General features: G+C 37.1%; 1 protein-coding gene across 1 annotated transcript; it reads left to right on the top strand.

Moving 5' to 3' along the window:
* The first annotated feature begins 1,815 nt into the window (after positions 1-1,815).
* On the top strand, positions 1,816-2,249 carry LOC132168405 (EG45-like domain containing protein). Its single transcript, XM_059579386.1, has 2 exons — positions 1,816-1,921; positions 2,029-2,249. The coding sequence occupies exons 1-2, from the start codon at positions 1,816-1,818 to the stop codon at positions 2,247-2,249; spliced, it is 327 nt and encodes a 108-aa protein (XP_059435369.1).
* Positions 2,250-11,885: the final 9,636 nt, after the last annotated feature.

The raw sequence follows: 11,885 nt of genomic DNA, 5'->3' as shown, positions 1-11,885 counted from the left end.
TCACATACATTTTTAACCTGTATTGGCCATAGAAATTAGAACAATTCTAGTTTTAGTTAGATCTGAACTCATTAGAATGGGAATATGCATATCGTAATGAATAATGTTAGGGACCATCTTTTTATCCCCCTAAAGTTGATATGGCTTTTAAAATTACAATTAAATTTTAGATGAATCATACTTAAATTTTGATCCAATGGTAATTTTAAAAACCACATCAGCTTTAGAAGATAAAAAGATGATTATTAGTATTACTCTATCATAATAGTCAAAACAAGGGACATGTGTCCCAATCCCAATAGCAATCTTTCTTACCCGATTTTATAGACTTGCCTTGTGAGTTGGGAAAGCTAAATAGAGTGGCCTGAGATTTGGACACATTTCTCATAACATGACACAAAAGACCGGCATTTCAATGTCAACAGTTTTAATTTCAATTAAAACTGAACACAAATTGAATACAAAATATCACCATGAATATCAACAAAAAAGAATAGCAAGAAATAAAATAGAAAATAAAAGAGACGTGATATGCGGCGGCGTATTTGTTTTTCAACATTATCTGGTTTAGTTTGAACTTTGTAATTTAGTATTAATATATTTCTCACCAGAATTAACACATATATAAACTTCCGAGGTGGGTCAATCAAAGGAGTAGTTGTCAATGTAGAGGCCCAAGCCCATAAAGACTACACGGGCCAAGATGGAAAATCTGTTAGATTAGAATTGTTCAAAGTAGGCCCAACGAGAAGTATCACGACCCAAAATTTATCAACGTAGCTCCTTAACTTTACTATAATTGGAGTTATTTTTGTTTTATCATAATTATGGTCTTAATTAAAAAAAACACTAACTAACTTCTTTACTATAATTGGCGCCTTATTCCGTTGAAGGATTAGGCGACCACCTAAGTGGCCTAACCGACACCTGCCCGTCTTCCTTAGGCCCAAAAAAAAGATTAAAAAAATAATAATAATGAAATGACAAGTCATTCGTTTCATTGGGTTTCTTCCTTTGAATACCACTTTTCGTTTGCTTCTCTGCAGTAAAAGTAAAGCAGCCTAGTGATTACGTGGAAAACTCAGAAATTGTTCTTAATTATATGTTGCGTCGACTGTATTAATTAGTAGATTAAATGTTAAGTTTGTTTTCATATAGTGAACGTTTTCTTACATCCAGCAGACCGAAAATATTGTAATTGTAGTTGTAGTTCGGCATCTGAGTTGATTTAACTAATCATTTTCTTCATTGATTTGGCTTGTGCTCTTGTGAATGGCATATTTCGTCTGCTTTTGCCCTCTAAAAGTCAATCAGCCTCGTAATTATGTGGAATATACTAGGCATATTTTTCATATTTTGTTCCCAGCCACTATATATATATATAGTGAATATATAAGTCGAAAGACTAATATTATTTAGTAAATTATAATATTAATATCATAAAATTTAATAATATGATAGTAAAAATTAACCATTTGTTCAATATTAAAAAAAAAAAAAATCGATTCAATTAACTATTACAAGAAAATAAAAAGGCTGTGGGATGGAAGTCGATTCAAGATCTAGCTAGAAAATAATTACACATTCGGCATTGTCCAATGCTACAGTAAACAATGCCGACTGGATCAAATTTCTGCTTCTTCTGATCATGAACCGAGTGGTTGGAAAAAGTTTGGAGTCAATTCTTAAGCTTAATTCTCCTATAAAAAAAAAAAAAAAGGCTATAAATTATCATCTTTCATGCAAGCACAATATCCTTGAGAGCAGAAGTAGGTAGCAACCTTAATTTCTTCGTTATTCTACAGATAAAACGAGATGGCAATCAAAATCCATGCTTTGCTTTGCTTGGGCCTTGTCTTAAGACTCATGTCTGTGGCTTCTGCCATTTCAGGAACTGCCACTTACAATACAATTTATTATCGTGAGTATCTGAAAATGAAGTTTTATATAAATTAAATAAATGCGTTGGATTTTGATATGAAGCTAACGGGTAAATAACTGTTTGTATGTGGTGTATATATATTACAGCGTCTGCATGCTACGGGAATGAAGATGAAGGCGTTATGATCGCAGCGGCTAGCGACGACCTGTGGGACGATGGGGCAGCGTGCGGCAGAATGTACACGGTTACGTGCACAGGCCCTACAAACCAAGGAGTGCCCCAGGCTTGCAGGGATCAAGTCACAGTGAAGATTGTTGACCGTTGCCAATCCCCCCAATGCCAAGCAACCCTTGACCTCTCTCATTAGGCCTTCTCTGTCATTGCTGACCCTAATGCTGGAAAAATCACCATCGACTACAACCAGTAATTAGCCTTGCACATATTCATTGGTTTTTTTTTTTTTTTTTCCTGTTTTTTTAAACATTCCCTCATTTCAATACTATTCCAACATGCACTGGCTTTACATAGTACCAACATTATATATTGCACAATAGATAAAATTTTTCTTGCGTCGATGGCTAGCCCAAGAGTGGAAATAGGGTGTGTTACGATCCCCATGTTGATACCAATGCTGCTTAGACCGCTGTTTCCATTTAATGTCCTCTTGCTCCAGAATTAAATCAATATCTGCTTGTAATTGTTTAATAACCTCCTTATTATCTCGTCCCTCTGCACACTGCAAATCCTCCAACAAACTAGTTTTTTGCTGCAGCCGACGCCTGCTACACCCAAACTTCCTAGCACTCCAAGAAGAAAATGCTGATTTACAATCAAACAATTTCTGATTAACTGAGGACAGAGGAGGCCCTGCAGACCAGGCAGCCTGAAGAACATCAGAATACTCTTCATCCACTAACCAATTGGCCTCAAACTTAAACGCCCTCTTGTAGCTAGGCCTCTCTTCCTCCAACCGCAGAAAAGAGATCAACAAGGGCTTGTGGTCAGACGATCTAGCTGCCAAAACATGTACTGTAACTTCCTTGTGCAGTAGGCTCCATTCAGTGTTAGCTAAAGCACGATCCAGGCGTTCCTTGGTGAAAGTATCATCATCCCTTCCATTCGACCAAGTAAACTTAGAACCTTGAAAGCCCAAATCATTTAAATCACAATCAACAAGAACCCTACGGAACAAAGCCATTTGACTCTCCCTTCGGAGGGGACCACCAAACTTTTCATTAAAGGTTGTAATCTCATTGTAATCTCCAACACAGAGCCAAGGAAGAGGCTGAAAATCTTTAAGATGACGAAGGAGAGCCCATGACTCATAACGTTTGGCACATTCTGGGTGACCATAGAACCCAGTGAATTTCCATGCAACACCTACGTGAGGTTGATGAACAATTGCATTAATATGCCTCCTTGAATAATTCTGTATTTCAAGAGCACACTCCTCTGTCCAAAGAAGAGCCAATCCACCACTACGACCCACAGGATCAACAACAAAAACCCCTTCAAATCCACACTTAACTCTTATCCCTTCCATTCTCATTTGTTTACTCTTTGTTTCCATAAGAAACAAAAGAGTGGGTTTCTTCTCCTTCACCAATTGGCGCAGGTCACGGATTGCTCGTGGGTTCCCAAGCCCACGGCAATTCCAACTTAAGATAATCATGGCTCTCGGCGGGGCTGTGGAACAGCCTCCGCCACTTCTGGGATAAAATCACCCAAAAATAATTCCCCACCCTTAACTTTCTTCTTACCCCCAGCATCAACCACAAAGCTACCTTGTAAAAGTCCTTTCTTACGCTTACCCAAGGTCTTGCTAGCAGAGAGGGCATTTTGAACCAAAGCACCACGAGCCTTCTTCTTCAATTTGATAAGAGAACTTTCTCCTTTAAACTCAGCCAAAACCTTACCAGAAAAGGAAGAAGTTTCCAAGGAGTGAGAACCTTCAGAGGCATCCATTGCATCTCCAACTACTTGAGGGGACACTAGAGAAGAGACCTTGGATGTCTCATTAATAGCTAAAGACTCCACTGGCTTTGCATCAACAGAGAGGTTGTTAACCTGCTCACTATGCTGTGAACAATGACCCCGCTTTTCAGGAAGAACTACATCATCCCTTGTTGAATCATCAAACCCTTCCAAACTTTTAGTACCTTCAGCCACGTCTAACAAAGAGAGGACATCTTGACCTTTAGACGTGGCAACTATAATATTATCCACGTGGCGCAATTCCGAACACTCGCTGCCAACTGCTACATTTGAATCACAATGTAGTTGTTGGTTACCATGAGCACGGTAACTGCCCTTCCACTGAGAATGTGATGGAAAACTGTCACCACCATGATGGGAACCCTCCGAAGCAGAACCAGGCCGTGCATTACCACCACTCTTGCCAAATTCACCACCTCCATTTCGACGCTTAGGATCATCAGCACGTAGCCAAACACCCCATTGCTTATCTTCCGTCGTAGAGTTAATGCGTGTGGATTTCTTAACAGGGCAACCCCTCAAGCCATGCACTATACAGCCACAATCAAAGCAAAATAAAGGAAGTTTCTCATACTGAAAACTAACCCAGATTGAATTCCCCTCCAATTGCAAGGATCGTCTCCGCTCCAGAGGCTTAGTAATATCAATAGCAACACGAATTCGAAGGCACCTACCCCAGCCAGCACCATCACCTGCTACGTCTACATCTTCGAGAACCCCCATAGATGCTCCAATCCTAGAACCAACCCCTTTAGTCATACAAAGGAGTGGCATATCGTGCACTTGAACCCAAAAAGGGGAGAAAGAGAAATCCATTTGAGAGGGAGGGATTCTCCCATCAAATTCTTTAAGAACAAGAATTTGACGATCAAAGCTCCAGGGCCTACCATCCATAACTCTGCACTTATCAACACCATCCGAGAACTCAAAGAGCCAAAGATTGGTTTGTAATTCTTTGAAGGTGACACTACCCATTAAACGCCATAATCTAGAGAGCAAAGTCTTGAAGGCGTCCTTGTTCACTTTACGTTCAGTTCTGAGACTACCCACCAGACAATTAACTCCCTTCCGACGCAGATCCGCAATCTCCCCTTCAGAAACAGAGATGACTGATTTCTCACCATCCGTCAGGGAGAACCTACCACATAACCTTTCCAATTCCTCCGCCATAATCCACTTCCCACAAGCAAACCTTCTACACTGGCAACCAGGAGAAGACAGTTCCCTTTTCTCTAGAGGAAACTCAGAGAGCTTTCTAGATGAGGACAATTTCTGTATTTTATCTATAGGGTTAAGGATGAATCTGGTTGTGTTTGGTCTAAGCCTAGTGATATTGGGTCTGCCTTCGTTGATTATTACAGGATCCTGTTCTCCACAGAATTGGCTTCTAATCTGGAGGATTGTTTAAGGGGGGTGAAGATGAAGGTCACTGAGGAGATGAATGACATGCTCACTAGGGAGTGTTCTAGTGCAGAAGTTGAGCAGGCCTTGTTTCAAATGCAACCTCTGAAATCTCCTGGACCTGATGGTTTTGGAGCTTGCTTTTATCAGAATTCTTGGAATGTTGTGAAGCATGAGGTTTGTCAGGTGGTCTTTAATTTTATGCATTCGGGTATTTTTGATCATAATCTTAATTCTACACTTATTGCTCTCATCCCTAAAGTCAAGCAACCTGATAACTTGTCACAATTCCGTCCTATTAGCCTTTGCAATGTTATCTACAAAATCATTGCAAAGGTTCTTGCTAATAGGTTAAAAAAAGTTTTACCCTCTATCATCTCAAACAATCAAAGTGCTTTTGTTCCTGGGCGACTCATATCAGATAACATTTTGGTCGCTTTCGAAGCGCTTCATACCATGGATGGTAGGATGAAGGGTAAAACAGGTTATATGGCTTTGAAATTGGATATGTCAAAAGCTTATGACAGAATTGAGTGGGATTACTTGGAGGCAATTATGCGGAGGCTTGGCTTTGCTGAAAAATGGATTGCTTGGTCCATGATGTGTGTCCAAACAGTTTCTTATTCTGTCCTTGTGAATGGTCAGCCTTATGGTCCTATTGTGCCTTCAAGGGGAATTCGTCAAGGTGACCCCCTTTCACCTTATTTCTTTATTCTATGTGCTGAAGGTCTTACATCTTTGCTAAGGACAGCTGAAGAGGATAAAAGCATTCATGGTGTTGCTGTGTCTAGGGGTGGTTCCACTGTTTCTCATCTACTATTTGCTGATGATTGCTTGTTATTTTGTAAAGCTAATCTCTTTGAGTGGTTGAAACTACAAGAAATTTTACTCCTTTATGAGCAAGCTTCTGGTCAGAAACTTAATAGGGATAAGACTTCAATCTTCTTTAGTCGTAATACTAGAGAAGAGACTAAAGCTCACATTCTGGCAGTGGCAGGGGTGAATTCTACACAGCTCTATGAGAAGTACCTAGGCCTACCCTCTTTTATTGGTCGCTCTAAAATCAGCTCTTTCTCTAGTTTGCAGGATAAGGTCTGGGCTAAGATCAGTGGGTGGAAGGAAAAGTTCTTATCTCAGGCTGGTAAGGAGGTGTTGTTAAAAGCTGTTGTGCAAGCCATTCCCACTTATACTATGAGTATATTTCAACTTCCTAAGGCTTTGTGTTCAAGCATTAATTCTATGATGTCTGGTTTCTGGTGGGGACACAAAGAAAATGTTTCTAAGGTGGCTTGGATGAGTTGGGATAGAATGGGAAGATCTAAACAGAAGGGTGGTTTAGGATATAGAGATCTTGAGTGTTTCAATTTAGCTTTGTTGGCTAAACAAGGGTGGCGATTTCTTCATGATCCAACTAGTCTGGCTGCAACCATAATGAAGGAAAAATATTTTCCTAATGGGGATTTTCTGCACTCTAATCTGGGGTATAAGCCTTCTTATGCATGGAGGAGTATTTGGAATGCTAAAAAATTGCTTAAACTAGGATTGGTTTGGAGGGTGGGTAATGGTCAGTCTATTCACATCTGGAAGGACCGTTGGGTTAATTCCCCTTCATCTTTTCTTATTCAATCCCCTGCTAATACCCTTCCCCTGGATGCTACTGTGGATCTACTAATTGATGAGCACACTAATTGGTGGAATGTTCCCCTTATTAAAGAGGTTTTCTCTGAAGGAGAAGCTAGTCTTATCTGTGGTATGCCCATCTGCCCCCGTAGTCAAACTGATAAATTAGTTTGGTTAGGTACTTGCAATGGTTTTTTCTCTGTTAAAAGTGCTTATCATCTTGCTAAAGAGAAGTCTATTTCTGATAGGGGTATGTGTTCCTCTTCTGCCAATATGGATAGTTTATGGAACCAGGTTTGGAATATTAAGGGTGCTCGTGTAGTTAAAATGTTTTTATGGAAGGCTTGCAATGATATACTGCCTACTAAGTTGAATCTGTTTAAGAAAGGTATTGTTCCAGATTCTTTGTGCCCTATCTGTTTGCTGGAAGTTGAGACCTTGGAGCATATTATTTGGAGCTGCCCTTCTGCTATGGATGTTTGGGCGGAGTGCTCGAAAAAATTTCATAAATGTTCCTTAGTGCCTGCCTCATTTACTCATATTCTGGAATTCCTATTGTTACGGTTAGAAGATGAGGATATCCAGTTGTTTGCTGTAGTGGCACGTCAGATTTGGTTGAGGCGAAATTCTTTTGTTTTCGGTGGGGATCTGATTTCTCCTTCACGTGTGTTCATCCTAGCAAAAGATCAACTGCAGGCTTTCCTTGCTGCAGAACAAACCCGAATCAGTGGTTCAATTCGTCCCCCACATCCCATTAGTTGTATCAGTTGGACTCCTCCCCCTTTAGATGTGATTAAATTTAATTGGGATGCAGCAATCAGTAAGAGGGAGCAGAGGATGGGCATGGGATTTTTAGCAAAAAATTCTGCTGGGCATGTGCTTGTTTCCTATTGTGCTACCAAGCCTTATATTGTTGATCCAGGTATTGCAGAAGCTGTTTCTGCTTGGAAGATGATTGAAGTTGCTATTTCTCTTGGCTTTCAGAGTGTTATATTTGAAGGTGACTCTTTAGAAATTGTCCAAGCTTTGAAGAATGAAGGAGTTTGTTTGGGCAGTTATGGTCAAGTTGTTAATGAAGAAAAACTCTGTTTACATTTGATTCATTCTTGGAGTATTTGTCATGTAAAACGAAGTGCCAATAAAGCTGCACATTGTCTAGCTAAGTATGCTTTCTCTTTAGACTCTGATCAGTTATGGATTGATGAGTATCCTAGCTGCATTCATGATCTTGTATTGTTTGAGAACCTATTGGTTTAATCTATGATATGTTGGACCTTTTTAATCAAAAAAAAAAAAAAAAACATTATATATTGCACCACACTGAAGTTACGGTTATGTGAAAGTGTGCCCCTCACTAAACACACTTTTCATGACAACCGTTTTTAATCGGTTTGAAATGTTATTTGCTAAGCTTTGCTTACTCTTTGTTTTTCTCCTTTGTTTCAGGAGCTAATTAAGGCGATCGAGACAGGAAGCCGGGAATCTGGGATGTTTAGGCTTTCATAAGGAGGAGTTGCATTCACATATTTATTTATTTTTCTATGTTATGGCTTTAATAAGCGTCTTATGGCACATTTGTTAAATCATTGTGACTATTTTAGTCATGTAATGAAAATTTTAACGTACTTTGACTTTATGCTTCCATAAAATATTTTCTTATGGCATGCATAGTAGTGGATTATAAGTGTTTTGGGTTCCTAATTGGTAAACTTTGCACCTGTGAGGCATGTGGTGCATGTTACATAAACTCTCTCTCTCTCATTGGAATAATTCTCATTTTCTTGTCAACAAAATGTCGATTCGAATATCTAAAAGAAAAGGAGTAGAAAACCATGAAGAGAGCATGATTTATGCCAGGGACAATTGGCTAGATACCATTTAAAAATAAAAATAAAAATCCAAAGAAAATCTGCAGTAATTGTAAATATTGGCACATATAATCTGACTTGGAAAATTACGGGGCCAAATGCATTCTTAGGAACAAGAGTTGAATGCTATATAAAAATTAAGGGCCGTTTTCGTCAATTTATTTTGGAGATTAACAACTATAAGCATATTGTATTTCGGCAAATTTTTGCTAGAATTATTACCATAGTATCATGATTAAAATCACTTACTCGAGATATTCTTATAAAAGTCAAATGCACCAAGGATATAAAATTAAGTTCACTTTTCATCCAAGTTAGGTTAATTGGAAAAAAAATCTTACAATCTTATCTATTAAACTGACATATGTGCACGTGATTCTCACATATATTTAAAATGTATATATATATATATATATATATGTGTGTGTGTGTGTGTGAGAGAGAGAGAGAGAGAGAGAGAGAGAGAAATGAGAATCACATACACTAAAAATATAGATATTCTTAGAACACATATTCTTAGAATATGTAGTTCTTAAATGCAATTTTAACACTTATTGACTGTAAAATTGATATGCTGCACCTAGCCTTGGAACACATGTATTTCAGTCCCAATAGGTGCAATTCCAACTAGAACTAGATCAGTTGAAATTAGGACACGTGTCTTATAATAGGACAAGAGACAGATGTTTTAATCTCAAATGGACTAATTTCAACTAAAATTAAACCCAAACCGAATCTAAAATATCACCATGCATGAAAATAAAAAGAGAAGTAAGAAATAAAATAGAAAATAAAAGAGACGTGATATACGGAGCATTCGTTTTTCAACATTATGGGCAGATTATATTAAAAAATTAAGAATAAAAACAAAAACTTAGGATATGTTGATAGCATAATGGAACCAGTAGTATAATAGAGTCGTTTTATTGCATTTTAGAAAATATTACATACATGGAAATAACTATTTTTAACAAATCAACTGCTTCCTCATTAATTATAACTATTAGGAAAAACTTCACTTACCACCTTTAATCTTTCATCGTTTTTGTAATTAAACTCTTAAACTTTAAAAAGTCTCAATTTAATGTATCAATTTTTATTTTTTTTCAATTTAGTGTATCAATCCTGTCAAAATGACATGCTACGAGACATTTAGTTTCAATAGATGACATATTTTGTATTGAGCTACACATATATAAAGCTTTTTATGTAAAATTAAATTTGAGTAATACAAAATTTACTTTATTCTAAATGAACGAACTTAATTAGCCAACATATGTTGATTTTTTATTGTTTTTTGAATTGAGACTCGAATATTCCATTCCTCAAAGAGACCTTTTGGCCAATACAATATTCTCCCGAATGCAGAGGTGAACAGAATCCTCTCATACATGACTATCTTTGAGATTCAAAGCCAATTTAAAATTTAGACAAAACTACGAGTTTAGTTAGTGTTTTAGGGGTGCCAATAATGTCATGACTTTACATTTTTCTCCTTCTTTTCCCCAAAAATCTTAATATATTGGGATTTAATCCTTTGCGGTTATTATTTTTATCTTAATTAGAGCCTTAATTAAAAACCATTAACTAACTTCATTACCATAATTGACACCTTAAATTTTTTTTTTTTTCCTAAATAAAAGAAAAATTATTGCTATTTGGAGGCTTAGATGACCACCTAATTAGCCTAAACAATGAGCCGGCATCTGCCTATGTCTTCCTTAGGCCCAAAAAATGATATATATATTAAAAAAAAGAAAAGAAATGAGTAGTCATTCTCTTAATTTGGCTTGTTTGAATAGCATTTTCGTTTGCTTCTCTCCTGTAAAAGTAAAGCAGCCTAGTGATTACGTGGAAAACTCAGAATTTTATCTTATATATATAGTGGCATAGTGCGTCGAATGTATTAAGTATATTAAATATTTGTTTTGATATGGTGAGCGTTTTCTTACAGCCAGCAGACTGAAAATATTGTAAATGTAGTTCAGCATCTGAGTTGATTCAATCTCTAACATCTTGTTAACTAATCACTTCTTCCTTAATTTGGCTTGTGTTCTTGCATGTGAATGGCACATTTCGTTAGATTTTGTCCTCTACAAGTCAAGCAGCTTGTAATTATATGGAATCTACTATAAGCACCTTTCTCATACTTGTTAACGTACGTTGAAAGAATATTGCTATTTAATTATTAGACTATTATACAATTTTCATATAACTTGACGATCATGTGACATGCAGTGAAAATCAACCTTTAAATGAGTACTGGTAAAAATAAATAAAAATTCAATGATTAATTTTCATTATTACATCATTTCAGTTATATGACAATAATATAATATATAGTTGACTAAAAAGCAGTAGTACTCTGGTTGAAAATGTACAGTAGTTTGCAAAATTTGCAAGTATTTCCTAATTAATGATCCCAATTACTATCCTCCTCCCCCCTCTTATGCGGACATGTCAAAAAATAAAAAATTAAAAAAATGATCCCAATTACTTCCTTATTTCACTTGACTTAGCATTTCTATAATATCAAGATATTTAATTCCTAATTAACTATTAAATCGAACCTACAAGAAAATAAAAAGCTAGTGGGTGGAAGCCGATTCATAATCTAGAAATTAATTACGCATTCAGCATTGTCCAAATACTGTAAACAATGCCGACTGCATAGATATCGGATTTCTGCTTCTCTAATTCTTAAGCTTAATTCTCCTATAAAAAGGCTACAAATGATCATCTTTCATGCAACCACATTATCCTCGAGTGCACAAGTAGAGAGCAACCTTAATTTCTTCGTTATTCTACAAAGAAAACGAGATGGCAATCAAAATCCATGCTTTGCTTTGCTTGGGCCTTGTGTTGAGCTTCATGTCTGTGGCTTCTGCCATTTCAGGAACTGCCACTTACAATACATACAATTTATGTTCGTAAGTATCTGAAAAATGAAGTTTTATATAAATTAAATAAATGCGCTGGATTTTGATATGTAGCTAACGGGTAAATAAATGTGTGTATGTGGTGCATATATATATATATAGCGTCTGCATGCTACGGGTATGAAGACCAAGGCGTTATGATCGCAGCGGCTAGCGACGACCTGTGGGACGATGGTGCAG

Source organism: Corylus avellana, chromosome ca2 (genome assembly GCF_901000735.1).
Source record: "Corylus avellana chromosome ca2, CavTom2PMs-1.0".
Lineage (NCBI taxonomy): Eukaryota > Viridiplantae > Streptophyta > Magnoliopsida > Fagales > Betulaceae > Corylus > Corylus avellana.
The sequence above is the reverse complement of the archived record's forward strand: the minus strand, read 5'-3'. Positions and strand labels throughout refer to the sequence as shown.